General features: G+C 36.7%; 1 protein-coding gene across 3 annotated transcripts in view; it reads right to left on the bottom strand.

Annotated features, from left to right (window-relative positions):
* Positions 1-2,985: 2,985 nt before the first annotated feature.
* The window catches only part of CUL5 (cullin 5), a 131,153-nt gene continuing 115,051 nt past the window's right edge, over positions 2,986-19,087 (bottom strand). For all 3 annotated transcript variants that reach the window (XM_055422959.2, XM_055422960.2, XM_055422961.2), the window contains 6 exons: positions 12,984-13,107; positions 12,505-12,680; positions 11,784-11,945; positions 10,913-11,031; positions 10,209-10,332; positions 2,986-6,291 (listed from right to left, as the gene is read on the bottom strand). In XM_055422959.2, the coding sequence (XP_055278934.1) occupies positions 6,097-6,291; positions 10,209-10,332; positions 10,913-11,031; positions 11,784-11,945; positions 12,505-12,680; positions 12,984-13,107 (900 nt within the window). In that variant the 3' untranslated portion in view covers positions 2,986-6,096. The remainder of the gene's footprint in view (positions 6,292-10,208; positions 10,333-10,912; positions 11,032-11,783; positions 11,946-12,504; positions 12,681-12,983; positions 13,108-19,087) is intronic.

The raw sequence follows: 19,087 nt of genomic DNA, 5'->3' as shown, positions 1-19,087 counted from the left end.
TAAAACTATTATTTTCCAGTCCTGTGGCCACCGTGTTTTCCAAATTTGTTGGCATATTGAATGCAGCATCATCTTTTAGGATTTTAAATAGTTTAGCTGGAATTCTGTCACCTCCATTGGCTTCATTCATAGTAATGCTTCCCAAGGTCCAGGATGTCAGTTACCACACCACTGTTATTATATGGGCCTTTAAGACCATTTTTGCATAGTTCTGTGTATTCTCGCCACCTCTTCCTAATGTTTCTGTTAGGTCCTTGCCGTTTCTCTCCTTTATTGTGCCCATCTTTGCATGAAATGTTCCCTTGGTATCTCCAATTTTCTTGAAGAGATCTCTATTCATTTTCATTCTATTGTTTTCCTCTATTTCTTTGTATTGTTCACTTAAGGCTTTATCTCTCCTTGCTATTCTCTGGAACTCTGAATTCATTTGGGTCTATCTTCCCCTTTTTCTTTTGCCTTTCACTTCTCTTTCCTCAGCTGTTTGTAAGGCCTCCTCAGACAACTTCAGACAACTTTGCCTTCTTTTCTTGGGGATGGTTTTGGTCACCACCTCCTGTACAGTATTATGAACCTCTGTCTACAGTTCATAGAGGAGGTACCAGATCCATGACAATTAGTCCATAGCTGTTCAGGCACTCTTAACAGATCTAATCCCTTGAATCTATTGGTCACCTCCACTGTATAATCATAAAGGATTTGAATTTGATTTAGGTTATACCTGAATGGCCTAGTGGTTTTCCCTTTGCAATTTAAGCCTGAATTTTGCAATAAAGAGTTCACAATCTGACCCACAGTCAGCTCCCAGTCTTGTTTTTGATGACTGTATAGAGCTTCTCCATCTTCAGCTGCAAAGAACATAATCAATCTGATTTCAGTAGTAACCATCTGGTGATGTCCATGTGTAGAGTCGTTCTTTAGATAAAAACAGTCAAAAACTAATGTAGACCCAAGTTTGCATTAGCGTTTGTGACATTAGGATGTTACCAATTGGGAAAGCAGGCTGCTACTTAACTCTCTTTACCCACTATGGATCTCACTATCAAAGATGTTTTAATCTGAAATACTTAAAATTTACACAGAATTGTTTGTATCTTTATGTCTTTTTCTTTAATCAGATGCTCACCAAAGTCTGAAACTTGACAGTTTAAGACACCTGTTTCAGACTGTCCATTGGTTAAAAATAGAAGTTCAGTGACACACAAAGCCATATTTGATTTTATTGTCTAAGAATAAGCAATTAGAAAATAAAGTCTTCCCATAAAAGTATTGAACTCTACTTTGTTCTCAAGCACGGATACTCTCATTCATTCATTCAAACCACATCTCAATGCCAGACTGTTTCTTTATGCATTGTTTTAGCAAGTGGATCCAACATTGGATATTTAGGAGTATCTCTTTGAGAAAAATATAAATTACAAGCAACAAAATATAAATTACAAGTAACAAAGCTCTTAGGGCCCTTCCCAGAGCCTTGGGAGGTCTAAGGGGCCCAGAAGCTAATGCCTAATCTGTTCGTAGGTTGTGGTGAATCTTAAACTGAGGTTACAATTTTTACTGCCTTCATTTCCAAGTCAATTTCCCCTCACTGCCCAAATCCGTTAAAAGTCCAAGGTTGATTTTAGGGTCATTGCTGCTGCTGCTGCTAAGTCGCTTCAGTCATGTCCAACTCTGTGCAACCTCATAGATGGCAGCCCATCAGGCTCCTCCATCCCTGGGATTCTCCAGGCAAGAATACTGGAGTGGGTTGCCATTTCCTTCTCTAGTGCATGCATGCATGCCAAGTTGCGTCAGTCATGTCTGACTCTGCGCAACCCTACAGACAGCAGCCCACCAGGCTCCTCCGTCCACAGGATTCTCTAGGCAAGAATACTGGAGTGGGTTGCCATCCTTCTCCATTTAGGGTCATTATGAAGTGCTAAAGACTGAATGCCTGCTTCTCCCCAAAGGTCACATGTTGAAACCTAACTCTCGATGTGCCATTACTGGGAGGTGGGGCCTTTAACTCTGGGAGGTAATTAGGTCATGAGAGTGGAACACTTATGAATGAGATCAGTGCCTTTATAAAGGAGACCCAAAGCCCTTTAAACTTTTCTTTCTGCATGTGAGGGCACAGTGAGATATCAGCAGTCTGCAACCTGAAAGCAGTTCCTCACCAGAACCAACCATGCTGGCACACTGATCTCAGGCTTTGAACCTCCAGAACTATGAGAAATACATCTGTATTGATTTATAAGTCATCCAGTTCACAGTACTTTTTTATAACCACCAAGACGAAGACACAGTCCGTCTTCATAAACTTACTACTAAACTATCTCTAGCTTTGAAATTTAAATATTTCAAAAATTTCAAAATACGTACAAAACATGAAATAATTTGTTTTATATTTTTTACTGTGATGTAAGATTTAAATTTTGGTAATGACACGGCATATCTAAACAGATGAATGAATGCAGTTTCAGGTTTAAAATTCTGACCTCCTCCAGGCATGACAGCCTATGCTACTGTCAACAGGAAAGATATATTCCTGTTAGTTTTCCTTTTGAACTTGAATTTTAAATTTAAAAGAAATAAGTGGGTTACTTTTTGTATTTCTGATTCCTAAGGCTGGCTAAAATTTACCATTTCACCATGAAATATGTAAATATACCTATTATAAAAATTTTAATTAAACTCTGAGAAACTACTCTAGAGTAGAACATCAACATTTTCTTGATAGGTGAAAGCTTTTATATTACATTTTTATTTTGCAAGAAAATAAATTATACAACTTAAAAAATAAAATCCAAAAATTAAGCAGTTCATCAAAATATTTCGGCCTACTACATACAGAAACTGCTACCGTTTAAAATTGTACAGCATTATCATCTCAGTATGTAGTGGCACACATTCAAAATCGTATATACCATACGAGGATAGATTACAACTTAGGAACTCAAATTTGTTCAACACTCCAGACAACATATATAGTGTAGATGACAGGAAAGCTCTCATTGTAATGTTTATTTCACCAACATAACATTGGAAGAGTTTATAAGATAGCATCCCAGTCATTTACATGAAAATAGAAAAAACAAGCTTGAGTTTAAGATAGCAAATCTTTCTGGAAAACTAGCAGATCTTTCACACAAATTGAATTTTTAAAATTTGCCCTTTGAGCAGGGCCAGTGACATCCTACTGCAAATAATGCAAAATACTTTTAAACTACTCCAGTCATATTTTGTAGTAAATTTAATAAAAGGTAATTTAAGAAAGCTAACATTTCCTTTTTGGAAATTTTAACATTTATGCACAAAATAAGAGTAAAGAGATTTAATTAAAGTTTGCCAGAATGCAGGGATCCCTCCAATAAATGTAAAAATTGGAAGACTTCAGAATTTACTTCACGATCCTCATTAAATCACTGGAACAGTAATATTCTAAATATTTAACTCATTGTAAGCATTAAAATTGTTCTATATTTTTACTTTGAAAGTTTTGCTTCATATCTGCTTACTCTGGCAATGAGATGGTAATAAAGGTTAGCACTTTCAAGATGGCTTCACCTTTATATTAGAAGATGAATGCTCAAATCTTAAATTAACCTCTGAAGTGTCCTATTGCCATACTGCTCATGAAAAAAATACATACATACATTTGTATACATTTTCCCTTAACTATGTCAGATTTCATCCCTGCTCAGATAGCACTAATTTTTAGTTCACATTAGAGAAAAGGGACTTATTAATAAAGGATACTAACAGTGATTCTGTACCTTTAGCAAATTGCTGGTAGGTTTTTGTTTCCAGATCCTTTTTTTTTTAAATTTTTAATTAGCAAATTTATTGTCAAAATACATGTAAAGAAAATTCAACAATGGAATAGGCACCTTGTCAACTAAATGATTTTCATGAACACCAAATTGTAGTTAGATAAACTTTTGTATACATAAAGAAAAAATGATGAAAACTGTAATTCTACAGTATTTGCTGCTGTTCTATTCCCCAATATACAACTAGGACATAATAAGCTATTAAAAAATTTATAAAATTTTATAGAAAACTTTGCTATGGATTTAGAATCACCCACTTTTGCATTAAATTTACCTTTATAAATCAAAACATCATGGCTCTCTTTCTTAAATGAGTGAAAAAGATTAGAAATTCCAAACAAGTTTTGAGAACAATTCTGGTTTAAAACATCAACAAATTTTAAACTTTAAGAAACAGACTATAGTTTTTCTTTCCATTGCTTCCTCCTTTGGCGTTCCTGTACTGGATAAGCAAATATGCCAATACCAAACTACTTGTTATACATAGGGCCACAATTATTACCAAATTATCAGTTTTTTAAAATTTCAAATTTATTCCATTGTTAACAGTCATCTAGTCAAAAAAAAACAGTAAGCACTAATTTAGACTAATCTTCACAATTTTCTTAGTCATTGCCATATGCTACCTAAGAGCTCAAGTGTAAGATTTTCCTGTGAATTTCAGAATAGGTCTTTGACTATAAAACTTAAATGTTTTAAATTTGCTTTCCTTCATCAGTCCATCTCACAAAGCCTCTGGGACTGAGGACAGATTCCATGAAATGCTGTTAAAAGCACACTGCAATAATACTGTATGCTGTTCAACACTCCGGCACTCCATTTTCTACTATCATCAAAATCATTTAAAATATTACTTAATATCAAATAAAATATAGTTTGCAAGAAAAGTTTTGACATGGGCACCACAATGGATAAAATCCATGTTGAGCCATTCATTCCCAGTGGGGAGTAAGTTTTCCTCTTTTAAGTTGCTCACATCCTCAAGTCCTAAAATCTCCATTACTCTGGGTATTCAGTTGCCAGCAACTAATATGTTGCTACTTTGGATTGATTGAAAAAAACAAGTTTAAGTGTTGCCTTCTGAACATTATTTAAATGTTTACTTTTAAAATATATAAATATATATATACATATTATTTGGCAAGTTTATTGTTCATATTAAGATTGCAACAATTCTGCTTATGCTTTTCAGGTCTATGTTGTGGTTTTTCTTTTCCTCCTAGGTGACTGATAATTATTACTTTTTAAAACAGAATGTCTTCCTTTCCAGAAACCTGAGGCTACAAATCCCTAATAATGAGACTTTAAAACTTCAAAGTATTTCTATGCTACAGATTAAGAGGTCAGTTATATAATTGTATTATATTAAAGCAGGAGATTTCTGCCTTGTTTTTTAATGAATTTGAGTGTAGCATAATAAATATTAGGTATATAATATTAAGTGTCTTAGTAAACACTTAATATGCAAGTTTTGCTATTTTTGACTCTGAAGTTGAAATGATCTATCTCCATACATTTTTTTAAACAACTAAAATAACAATATGAGCTTCACTTTTTCAAAACAAACTCTCTGGCCATATAAGATTAAAAAAAAAAAATCCATTTAACAATGAACAACAAAAACAGTAGTCTCCTCCTTAACGAAAGCCAACAATTTTTAGTTGGAAAAATTTACTATCACTTTGAAGTCACCATTAAAATCCAGTTGTTATACTGAAGCAGTGTTTGAACATATGATAATACTAAATACTTATCTTTTCACCTATATCTGCCCTGTCCCAATGTTGTGTAGACCAGCTCACTCTTTTGATCAAAAGAAATCAAGAGTGCTATTTCTAGTTTTAATTGCATTTTTTAAAAAAACCAAAACATAACAGCATTTTTCAGTGCACAAACATCTGAAGATCCTTCCTTGTGCAAACACATTTTTCTAAGAGAGGAGAAAAAATTTTTAAAAAGCAACAAGAACCCCACTTTCACCTTCCCAACTGTTATTTCTTCTGGTGGGTATAAATCAGGTTTTTAAAAGCTCATAATGGGCTCTTTGTGAATGCAAGTTTCTCCACAAAACAGCATGCTGTTAAAACAGAGTGGTACAACATGAAAGGAATGCCACCATGCTAACTAATGTGATGGGCAAAATATAGTTGTTTTGTTAGGTAAGGCAGAGATTTTAATATTTATGTAATCAAAGTCCAACTAAACCTTCCCCTAGCACAAACTGTAAGAACTTCCTGCCGAAGCACTCCAAAATTTGGGTTCTTAATATTGTCCATGATATTCAAAATTATGCCATATATATGAAAGTGTTGATATCAGATTCATCTCTTCTGATGTATTTGTGCTCTATTAGCCATTCTATTTGCTCTTTTATCATTTTCTTTTGTGGCAGGAACATGTTTTTCAAAATTTCTACTAATTCAGTCTGCAGCTGAGCATTACTAATTTTCTTTCTCATCTTCATTATTTGTATGATAGCTTCCTAAAAGAAAAAACAAAAATAAAGTATTAAATTATTTTAAGTAAAACAAAACAAAAAAATAACTTAATGTTTTTTATCCTCTATCCAACATCTATCCAAATGATTAGCAATCAATGGATTAACCTTGAGACCCGTAACAAACAAAAGTATCTTCTTTCACTCTGGAAAACAAAATCTGCATATTATGGATATTCTGAAAAATAAGGAAAAGCATAATTACTCACATCCCTTTTTACATACTTTTCCCCTTGTATTTACAGTTACTTCTTTGTATAGTAGTAGCAGTCAGTTGCTTCAGTTGCTCTCCGTTTAAAAATTAATAATCACTACTCTTTATATACTTAACAGATTAATGAGCTGTACTTATTATCAAGTACCTTCAGTTTATGACTCAACTAAGTGGTTCAAGTTACTGGAGGAGTAAGCACTTTTCATCTAAGTCAATTCTATTAATAATTTCCTTGATGAATGAGGAATTCCCCAGGTCGGTAGGTGCCCAGTATGCTCCTGGAGATCAGTGGAGAAATAACTCTAGAAGGAATAAAGGGATGGAGCAAAAGCAAAACCAATACCCAGTGGACAGGGAGGCCTGGCGTGCTGTGATTCATGGGGTCGCGGAGAGTTGGACACGACTGAGCGACTGAACTGAACTGAATCTATATAATATAGATAATTAGAAAATTACTAAATATTTTCTCTTTTGTCTTTTCCAGTACAAGGTCTCTTCGTAGTCAACAAAAGGCATCCGTCTGTTTACTAGAGATTAGAATTCATTATAAAGGAAGTTTGAAAACAGAAATGTGTTAATATTTGCTTTTAAACACTGAAAATGGAGATTTGCTACAAGGCAATAGGCTTGGCAGTCAGGCACTATTCAGTATGAGAAAAGTATACCGTCAACTTCCTCTGTACAGACATGAGAATTCCTACACTGCCACTAGCAGGTCAGAAGAATTACTCCTAACAGTATGTCCAAATCCACACTCTGGATCACAGTTTATGTCAAGGGTCCAGTGAGAAAGAAGGAAGAGGGAAGAAGTCTGTCTTCCTTCAGGCACTTGTACATTACAGAAACCAGTAAGGAGGAAAGAACAACTGTAAATATTCTAATTTCTCTTATTCTAGCTTTGGTAGAGGTGAAAATGATGGGTGTGTTATGAGATATTAAGAGAAAAACAGAGATCACAGGGGTTCTGGCCCTGGTCATTTAATATGTTGGAGGTCACTCGAAAAGTGGCATGATATGATGGGGATAATTTGCAATTCTGAATTTCTCAGTTCCCATATGATGCAGATAGAGTTCAGAGCTCAGGGACCTGGCACAGGGCCTTCAGTGGCAGGAATACATGACCCTGTAGCAGCAGCAGATAATAACAGTGTGCCATGTAGGCCAAAGGCCACAAAGAATATGTAACAGAGCCTTAGAGGGCTCAGGAGCTCAGTAAGAGCAGAAGACAATAGGCAACCAGGCCAGGAAAGAGGCCATGCGGTCTTACTGCTGGAAAAAATAATGAACCCTAGTTCATTTGCTACAGATATCAGCAATATATAGCACAAAAAGTTAAATTTCCATAGGTGACAGATAAATCCCTCTATAGCTGACAGAACACTGTCACAACCATATAGATATGATAATCCCTTCACTGTCACTATGAGGTCAAGTGAATTTCTCAACTTCAGTACATCCAGATGCCTCTGAATGGAGATGGGTGGAGCAGAATCAGGGAGAAATAAGAAAGTCCAACCATAACTTAAAGGGACAGGTTGGATTAGTAGACTTAGCATAATTATGAATCAGTTTTAGACAAAACAAAAAAACTTCATTTTCTCTGCACATCTTATATTAATAGTATGACTATACTTGCCCATTCCATTTCATATCTCAACAGAATCCATCTGAATTTATCTTGGTGTAGCCATAAACTAGGACTATGTCACGCTTTTTCCTCCCAGAAGTAAAATTTTCCAAAATCTCTTACTGAATAATACATTCCCTTTTCATGGGACATAGAAATCATCTCCTTTATTGCAAAGTTTATCTACACTTATATAGGAGGTTTAATTCTGAGTTAGATTCTTCGGTTAATCTGTTTGTTATACTGTTTCATATTCGTAGATACTTTAATAAATTTTAATATTTGGCAAGGCAAGTTCCACCACCAACACTTTATATTTTAAGGTTCTTAATCACTCTCATCTATTTATTCTGGTAAAATTGTGAATCAATTTTTAAAATTACAAAAATATTCGTCACTGAAAAATTTTTAAATTTAATTAATTAATTTATTTTTGGCTTTGCTGGATCACTGTGGGGGTTTTCTCCAGTTGCAGCGAGCTAGGGCTGCTCTCTGTTGCAGCGTGCAGACTTCTCACTGCAGTGGCTTCTCCTGTTGCCAAGCACAGGCTCTAGGCATGTGAGCCTCAGTGGTTGTGGCACATGACCTCAGTAGTTGTGGCTCTCAGGCTTTAGACACAGGCTCAATAGTTGTGGTACACGGTCTTAGCTGTCCCATGGCATGTGGGATCTTTCTGGACCAGAGATCAAATCTGTCTTTCCTGCACTGGCAGGCGTATTCTTTACCATTGAGCCACCAAGAAAACCTCAGTAGAATTTTTATATGATATTCAGCAGACTCATTACTAGTATGGGGTTATTCAGACTTATCATTAAAAAATATGGTATTTCACGTTAAACAAAAGCCAGATACAAAGAGTATGCTGTCTGCTTTCATATCTATGAAGACCAAGAACAAGCAAAACTAAGCAATGGTGACAGGAAACAGGTTAGGTTGAAGGGGGAGACTGGCTGAATGAGCGACATGAGGAAATTACTGGAGTGATAGAAACATTCCGTATTTTAATCGAGATGATGGTCATACAGTTACACACATTTAGCAAAACACACTGAAAACTATGAAATGTGTATTCTATTATATGTAAATTATACCTCAATAAAAAATATACAGTAAGTAAAAAGGAACATGATCTATTTATTCAAATCTCCTTTTGAATCTCTTAGGTGAAGGCTCCTCTCTTCATATAGGTCTGCTGCTGCTGCTAAGTCACTTCCGTCATGTCCGACTCTGTGCAGCCCCATAGACGGCAGCCCACCAGGCTCTTCCGTCCCTGGGATTCCCCAGGCAAGAACACTGGAGTGGGTTGCCATTGCCTTTTCCATCATATAGGACTAACTACTTTTTAAAGAAATGTCTGTGAATTCTATGTTTCTTCTTTTATTTTCTTAAAAATCATTTATCACTAAATAGAAAAGTGTTTAATTTTTACTTATCTTTGCTCCTTTATTATATCATATAATCTACAAGTACTGAAAAATTTTAATCTTTTCTTTTTTGTTTCATGCTTGATTACATTGGCTAATAGTTTCAAACAATATTAAATGAAAATAGTAAAAGTGGGACAACTTGGTTTTAATTAGTTCTAAAGTTAAAACAGTCATTCATTAGTTTGCAATAGGTATTCTTATCATGTTCAGAAGGTTATCATAATCCTAGTTTTAAAATTTGTTTAAAATAATCCCTCATTTCCCATTACAATGGAATCAGAAATCTTAAGATTAAATAAAAATGAAAATACTCAATCCTAGAATTGTAACCTGTCGCTGATAATATATATATATTCTCTTTGACATACAGTCAGAGAAGCATAACCTAAAACCAAGGTGTTGCCCAACCAACAGAATCTACCATAGACCATCAAGTCATATAAACACCTCTACTAGCAACTAACAGAATTCTATTAATATAATTTTTAAATTTCCCAAAATGAAGTAGCTTTTCTGTTACAAAAGGTTTGAGTACCTACATTTCTTTAATTACAAAAAAAAAAAAGATTTGATGATTAAAAAAAAAACAACCAACTTTTTCAAAATTTAGACATTCTGTCTTAACATTACAAACCTGGGTTCTCAGTATTCTTAGTTGAACTATTCCTTCATTCTCTTCCTCTCTCATTCTTTCTGTAGTGAGCTGCAAGCGTCCAATCAAGTTGATTTTACCCCTTTTCTGAACTTTTGCGTTTTTTCTATTAAAAAATTAAATCAAATATTTTACGGTGAAAGGTCTTTTAAACATCATTTTATAACAACGTCTAAGAGAAAATATTTAGAAATATTCTAAAAATTAATATTCAGCACTGCTTAAGGGAAAAATAACAACTAATATATAGCTTTATTAAAATGAACCCTATGTTTTCCCTCAAACATGATAAAAGCTCTGTTAATACATAAGTATGACTATACTCCCTATAATAACAAAGTAAATAATAATTTATATTGTCATGAAAGTCATTAGATAACTGAAGATATGTCGGTTGTAATTCAGCATTATCTTCTAATTGGTATCGCAAGGAAACAGTTCTCTGTGTAGATAAAGTTGCTTTAGAGTACAAAAGGATATTTATTTTAAAGATGAAAAGCAATATGGTATAAAGTCAGACACCAAAAGTATCCAGTTCATTCAACTAAATGGCATAAATCTAAAGTGATGGCAGCACACAGATATGCTTTAAATATCATGTGAAGAAAGTAATTATTCTCCTAACAATAAAATATCAAAATTCAAACATGGTATTTTTATTTTAGATCAACCAACATAAACCTTACATTAAACTGAACTCCTGGTTCACTGAGAAGAGGGTACCTTCTGTAAAGTCTTTGGGTGAGTTGACTTGAGGTTCATACAATAAAACTTGCCGTTTGAGCTTTGGGAAAGCTACTAGAGACTGTAAAGAATAAAGAAAAAAAATTAGCTTCTATAAACACTATAGAATACCAAGATCAATTCTCCAACATGACCAATATAAATGAGAAAAATTATAAGCACAAATTCAGAATTCAAACTTTTATTTGCTACTTCATAAACATAACAATGTACATGCATAATAAGGAAAGAGAATGAGGAGAAAAAGAGTTGGTTATGAGGAAACAATAAATGCTCTCTTTACAATTAGACAAACAAAAACAAAACAAAACTAAAGGGATTGATCATATGTGACCACAGCAAACACCACTGTCAGTTATAAACCAGCTGTTTCTCTCTAGGTAGTAATTTATTTTGCAACTATTAAGAGGCATATGGAGTAGGGGTAAAATTTAGTTTTGAACAGGAGGGCTAATAAGTACATTTTATGGGGCCTCAAAAGAACCCAAGTTTTCTAATTCTTAAAGAGTTTTGGTTATCATAAAAATCACTGAACAACATTCTCAATACAAAATCTTTGGTCATGCTCTTCACAGGTAACATTTAAATAACAACTGAATTGTTCTCACTCTTTTTTGCCATTCTGTCGCAGTAACTTTCATGTTTTCAATTTCTTATTGTTCCGTAAGTAACTCACTAGTGTGCTTTTCTTGCTTAAAAGTCATCTGAGTGTTATGAATTCATGAATTTATTATAACACAAGTCAACACATATTTCCTGCTATATGAGAGGACACAATTAAAAAAAAAAACAAAAACATAAAGACAAACGAACCCATAAAGTCCTCCTAAGCTCAGCATCAGGGAGTTCAGTTGCAAGTTTTAGATTTTCAAAGCTGATTTTCTCTCTGGGTCTTTGGTTCCATGCAAACAATACAGCCAGCTGAAACGTTGTTACCTCCAAATCATATTGGCCTACTTCATTCTTAAATGTTATCTATAATAGATAAAACAATTTTAAAAATAAGAATCTTTTTATGAGGATTACCATTTATCTACTATAATATCTCTTATATGAGATTATATATAAAAGACTGGTAGTTATCTTCCAATATCTGTTCTTCCTTTCTTACATGGTAATAAAAATTTCAGCAGACCTTAATGACTATCCAAAATAAAGGCTCATCTCTCAGCTTTCCTGAGCAAAATGTGGCAATGTGACTAAGTTCTGGCCAATGAGATTTGAGTAGAAATAATAGGAGAATCTTCCAGAAGTTGCTATTAAAGGAAATTATACCATTACATCTTTCCTCTCCTGTTGGGCTGGAACACAGACATAGTGAGAGGATAATACTGGATTCTGCAGGCAAGGGAATACCTAAGGAGGGTGCTATAACCAACAGTTTATGTCCCTAACAAATTCATGGAACAGATCCACTATACCTGATCAAACTTTCACTTGCAAGAAAAGGAAAGATCTACCTTGTTTAAACAAATCTTATTTGGAATCTTGCTACAACCAAACCAATATCTGAACTAAAACACCATCTACTTACAATTCCATTTGACATGAGATGATGCCAATGTAATTTTCTTCCACTATGGTTCTTTTTGTAGAATTCTTCTACTTCAGGTATCAGATCCTCCAGTTCAGTAGGAAGTGAGACGAAGACTTTCTCAGAGCTTCTTGACCAGGCACCAGCATTCAGAATTTTTATATTAACTGAATCAGCTATAGGAATGTATGTCAGAAAATATAAAGCAAATAATCTTAACAATGGATAAAATTCAAAATACACAGACAGTGGGTAAACTTTGGTGAAAAATAAACAATACTCTAAAGATTTTGTTAACAGTATCTTTTTGTTTCAAAGTAAGAGTTAGTAAATCTAAATTCTGCTTTTCAGGATATCATCAAGGAATGTGGACTCTGAAACATATCTGTACCAATTACTGCTTAAGTTTATTTTTAATTTACTAGAAAATAAAGATTTTTTTTTAAGTTTTTAAAATGTATGTAATCATAAAATAATACCTGGTAACGCCAATTTATTGTTTTTGTGCATTTCCTTAAAAGCTTGGTTCAAATCTTCAGATACTTTTATGTCCTGAAACATTCTAGCAAGCTTGTTTACATAATCTGCCGGCATACCAACTTCCTATGAAAACCAAAGACAGAAGAAGTAATAAATGATACACTATTTGGAAAACTAAATTTTATATTCTTTAATACAAAATTCTTCTCCTCTTATATTTATAGAGTGTTTATAATCTAATACCTATTAAATTTGATTCTTTGAGACTACACAGAATATATAAGCAATTCTAGCTTTTTGTGCACCATTCTAAAATGCATGAATTTCAGGTACCACAGTATAGCGAAATAATACCAGTACCTCAACAACACTGTTCAACTTTCAGTTACCATTATACATTAAATGTAAGGGGTCGCGGAGAGTTGGACACGACTGAGTGACTGAACTGAACTGAACTGAATGCATAAAGCTCAAACTTTACTTCTAGCTCTTCATCATACAAACCACTAACAAATAACAGAGCACATCCATCATGACCAATCACAGCATTTCTTTCAAAATCTGTTAGTCATCTGTTTATTCAGTTCACCCACAGACAGCAAACCATGCAGCTTTGTTGCATCCATGTCCTCAACTGATAAAGCACGTGATATTTTACAAAAATGGGTAACTGAGAGAAGTCAAGAAAGACGATGAAAATACAGACAAAAAAGAGAGAAAATAACGTTGGAATGAAAATAAAGCAGAACATAAATGGAGCTTCAGAAGAGCTGACAGTGACTGTAATGTCTGTTGATAATGCCAATGCGAAAGACTCTATGCAGGTATCAGAGAAGGCAATGGCAAGCCACTCCAGTACTCGTGCCTAGAGAATCCGATGGACGGAGAAGTCTGGTAGGCTGCAGTCCATGGGGTCGCTACGAGTCAGACATGACTGAGCGACGTCACTTTCACTTTTCACTTTCACACATTGGAGAAGGAAATGGCAACCCACTCCAGTGTTCTTGCCTGGAGAATCCCAGGGACGGGGCAGCCTGGTGGGCTGCCGTCTATGGGGTCACACAGAGTCGGACACGACTGAAGTGACTTAGCAGCAGCATGAAGGTATAGAAACTTAATGAAGGCAAATAATCAACATAAATGACAAAAGTGGTATTGACTAAAAAAAAAAAAATAGATGAGGAAGTGAAGCCAGCAAAAACTTTGTAAAACCAAAAGTTTGGAAGATGACTCAAACTTACAAAGAGTATGACAACTCTTCAAAATAAACAAAAGGTGCTCACTAAGTAACTTGTCACTCACATGACAAGAAAGTAAGTACCAGTCAAACTACTCTTCATTTTAGTAACAGTGTTATTGAGAAATAAATCATCTATCTCAAAATTTGCCCTTTTAAAGTATACAATTAATCAGGTTTTAGTATACTGACAGAGTTATGCAACTATCATCAGTATCTAACTTTAGAACATTTTCATCATCGCCAAAAGAAACTCCGTACTTACTAGCAATCACTACCATATTCCTCCACTCTTCCATTTCTGGAAACTGTTTGTTTATTTTTTGTCTCAACAGACTTGGCTACTTTGTATTAGGGGAATCACACTGTATGTGAAATCAACCCTGAATACTCATTGGAATGACGATAATGAGGCTGAAGTTCCAACACTTTGGCCACCTCATGTGAACAGCGGACTCACTGGAAAACACTCTAATGTTGGGAAAGGCAGAAGGGGAAGAGGGTGACAGAGGATGAGATCTCTGGATGGAATCACAGACGCAGTGGACACGAACTTGGGCAAACTCTGGGAGATAGTGAGGTACATGGAAGCCTGAGATGCAGAAGTCCATAGTGTTGCAAACAGTCAGACATGACTGGGTGACAGAACAACTGTATGTGGTGTTTTGTGAATAGATTCTTTTGCTTAGCATAGTATTTTCAAAGTTCATCCACGTTGCACATATCACTAATCAATTTCATTTTACTGCCAAAGATATTCCACTCGTTGAGTTCAGTTGTTCAGTAATGTCCGACTCCTTGCAACCCCATGAACCGCAGCACGCCAGGCCTCCCTGTCCATCACCAACTCCCGGAGGCAACCCAAACCCATGTCCAGCGAGTCAGTGATGCCATCCAACCATCTCATCCTCTGTCGTTCCCATCTCCTCCTGCCCTCAATCTTTCCCAGCATCAGGGTCTTTTCAAATGAGTCAGCTCTTCGCATCAGGTGGCTAAAGTACTGGAGTTTCAGTTTCAACATCAGTCCTTCCAATGAGCACCCAGGACTGATCTCCTTTAGAATGGACTGGTTGGATCTCCTTGAAGTCCAAGGGACTCTCAGGAGTCTTCTCCAACAACACAGTTCAAAAGCATCAATTCTTTGGTGCTCAGCTTTCTTCACAGTCCAACTCTCACATCCAAACATGACCACTGGAAAAACCATGGCCTTGACTATAATGCTGAAGAAGCCGAAGTTAATCGGTTCTATGAAGACCTACAAGACCTTTTAGAACTAACACCCAAAAAAGATGTCCTTTTCATTATAGGGGACTGGAATGCAAAAGTAGGAAGTCAAGAAACACCTGGAGTAACTGGCAAATTTGGCCTTGGAGCATGGAATGAAGCAGGGCAAAGGCTAATAGAGTTTTGTCAAGAGAATGCACTGGTCATAGCAAACACCCTCTTCCAACAACACAAGAGAAGACTCTACACATGGACATCACCAGATGGTCAACACCGAAATCAGATTGATTATATTCTTTGCAACCAAAGATGGAGAAGCTGTATACAGTTAGCGAAAACAAGACCAGGAGCTGACTATGGCTCAGATCATGAACTCCTTATTGCCAAATTCAGACTTAAATTGAAGAAAGTAGGGAAAACCACTAGACCATTCAGATATGACCTCAATCAAATCCCTTCTGATTATACAGTGGAAGTGAGAAATAGATTTAAGGGACTAGATCTGATTGATAGAGTGCCTGATGAACTCTGGACGGAGGTTCGTGACATTGTACAGGAGACAGGGACCAAGACCATCCCCATGGAAAAGAAATGCAAAAGAGCGAAATGGCTGTCTGAGGAGGCCTTACAAATAGCTGTGAAAAGAAGAGAGGCGAAAAGCAAAGGAGAAAAGGAAAGATATAAGCATCTGAATGCAGAGTTCCAAAGAATAGCAAGGAGAGATAAGAAAGGCTTCCTCAGTGATCAATGCAAAGAAATAGAGGAAAACAACAGAACAGGAAAAACAAGAGACCTCTTCAAGAAAATTAGAGATTCCAAGGGAACATTTCATGCAAAGATGGGCTCGATAAAGGACAGAAATGGTATGGACCTAACAGAAGCAGAAGATATTAAGAAGAGGTGGCAGGAATACACAGAAGAACTGTACAAAAAAGATCTTCACGACCAAGATAGTCACGATAACGTGATCACTGACCTAGAGCCAGACATCTTGGAATGTGAAGTCAAGTGGGCCTTAGAAAGCATCACTACTAACAAAGCTAGTGGTGGTGATGGAATTCCAGTTGAGCTATTTCAAGTTTTGAAAGATGATGCTGTGAAAGTGCTGCACTCAATATGCCAGCAGATTTGGAAAACTCAGCAGTGGCCACAGGACTGGAAGAGGTCAGTCTTCATTCCAATCCCAAAGAAAGGCAATACCAAAGAATGCTCAAACTACCGCACAATTGCACTTATCTCACACGCTAGTAAAGTCATGCTCAAAATTCTCCAAGCCAGGCTTCAGCAGTATGTAAACTGTGAACTCCCAGATGTTCAAGCAGGTTTTAGAAAAGGCAGAGGAACCAGAGATCAAATTGCCAACATCCGCTGGATCATGGAGAAAGCAAGAGAGTTCCAGGAAAACATCTATTTCTGCTTCATTGACTATGCCAAAGCCTTTGACTGTGTGGATCACAATAAACTGTGGAACATTCTGAAAGAGATGGGAATCCCAGACCACCTGACCTGCCTCTTGAGAAACCTGTATGCAGGTCAGGAAGCAACAGTTAGAACTGGACATGGAACAACAGACTGGTTCCAAATAGGAAAAAGTGTACGTCAAGGTTGTATATTGTCACCTTGCTTATTTAACTTATATGCAGAGTACATCATGAGGAACTCTGGGCTGGAAGAAGCACAAGCTGGAATCAAGATTGCTGGGAGAAATATCAATAACCTCAGATATGCAGATGACACTACCCTTATGGCAGAAAGTGAAGAGGAACTCAAAAGCCTCTTGATGAAAGTGAAAGAGGAGACTGAAAAGGTTGGCTTGAAGCTCAACATTCAGAAAACAAAGATCATGGCATCTGGTCCCATCACTTCATGGGAAATAGATGGAAAAACAGTGGAAACAGTGTCAGACTTTGTTTTTTTGGGCTCCAAAATCACTGCAGATGCTGACTGCAGCCATGAAATTAAAAGACGCTTGCTCCTTGGAAGGAAAGTTATGACTAACCTTGATAGTATATTAAAAAGCAGAGACATTACTTTGCCAACCAAGGTCCGTCTAGTCAAGGCAATGGTTTTTCCCGTGGTCATGTATGGATGTGAGAGTTGGACTGTGAAGAAGGCTGACCGCCGAAGAATCGATGCTTTTGAACTGTGGTGTTGGAGAAGACTCTTGAGAGTCCCTTATACTGCAAGGAGATCCAACCAGTCCATTCTAGAGGAGATCAATCCTGTATGTTCATTGGAGGGACTGATGCTAAAGCTGAAGCTCCAATACTTTGGCCACCTCATGCGACGAGTTGACTCACTGGAAAAGACTCTGATGCTGGGAAGGTTGGGGGCGGGAGGAGAAGGGGACGACCGAGAATGAGATGGCTGGATGGCATCACCGACCCTGTAGACATGAGTTTGAGTGAACTCTGGGAGTTGGTGATGGACAGGGAGGCCTGGCGTGCTGTGATTCATGGGGTCGCGGAGAGTCGGACACGACTGAGCGACTGAACTGAACTGAACCGAACTGACTGGAAGGATCTTTGTTGGCAAAGTAATGTCTCTGCTTTTTAATATACTGTCTAGGTTGGTCATAACTTTCCTTCCAAGGAGTAAGTGTCCTTTAATTTCATGGCAGGAGTCAGCATCTGCAGTGATTTTGGAGCCCAGAAAAATAAAGTCAGCCACTGTTTCCCCATCTATTTGCCATGAAGTGATGGGACCAGATGCCATGATCTTAGTTTTCTGAATGTTGAGCTTCAAGCCAACCTTTTCACTCTCCTCTTTCACTTTCATCAAGAGGCTTTTTAGTTCTTCTTCACTTTCTGCCATAAGGGTGGTGTCATCTGCATATGTGAGGTTATTGATATTTCTCCCAGCAATCTTGATTCCAGCTTCTGCTTCCTCCAGCCCAGCATTTCTCATGATGTACTCTGCATATAAGTTAAATAAGCAGGGTGAAAATATACAGCCTTGATATACTCCTTATCCTCTTTGGAACCAGTCTGTTGTTCCATGTCCAGTTCTAACTGTTGCTTCCTGACCTGCATACAGGTTTCTCAAAATGGAGGTCAGGTGGCCTGGTATTCCCATCTCTTTCAGGATTCTGTTTATTGTGATCCACACAGTCAAAGGCTTGGCATAGTCAATAAAGCAGAAATAGATGTTTTTCTGGAACTCTCTTGCTTTTTCCATGATCCAGTGGATGTTGGTAATTTGATCTCTGGTTCCTCTGCCTTTTCTAAAACCAGCTTGAATATCTGGAAGTTCACGGTTCACATATTGCTGAAGCCTGGCTTGAAGGATTTTCAGCATCACAGACAATTAGCCAATCTGATCACATGGACCACAGCCTTGTCTAACTCAATGAAACTAAGCCATGCCGTATGGGGCCACCCAAGACCAACGGGTCATGGTGGAGAGGCCTGACAGAACATGGTCCACTGGAGAAGGGAATGGCAAACCACTTCATTATTCTTGCCTTGAGAACCCCATGAACAGTATTTAAAGGCAAAAAGATAGGGCACTGAAAGATGAACTCCCCAGGTCGATAGGTGCCCAATATGCTACTGGAGATCAGTTGAGAAATAACTCCAGAAAGAATGAAGGGATGGGGCCAAAGCAAAAATAACACCCAGTTGTGAATGGGACTGGTGATAG

This window comes from Moschus berezovskii, chromosome 14 (genome assembly GCF_049115385.1).
Source record: "Moschus berezovskii isolate FMDL1 chromosome 14, NW_MosBer_1.0, whole genome shotgun sequence".
NCBI lineage: Eukaryota > Metazoa > Chordata > Mammalia > Artiodactyla > Moschidae > Moschus > Moschus berezovskii.
The sequence above is the reverse complement of the archived record's forward strand: the minus strand, read 5'-3'. Positions and strand labels throughout refer to the sequence as shown.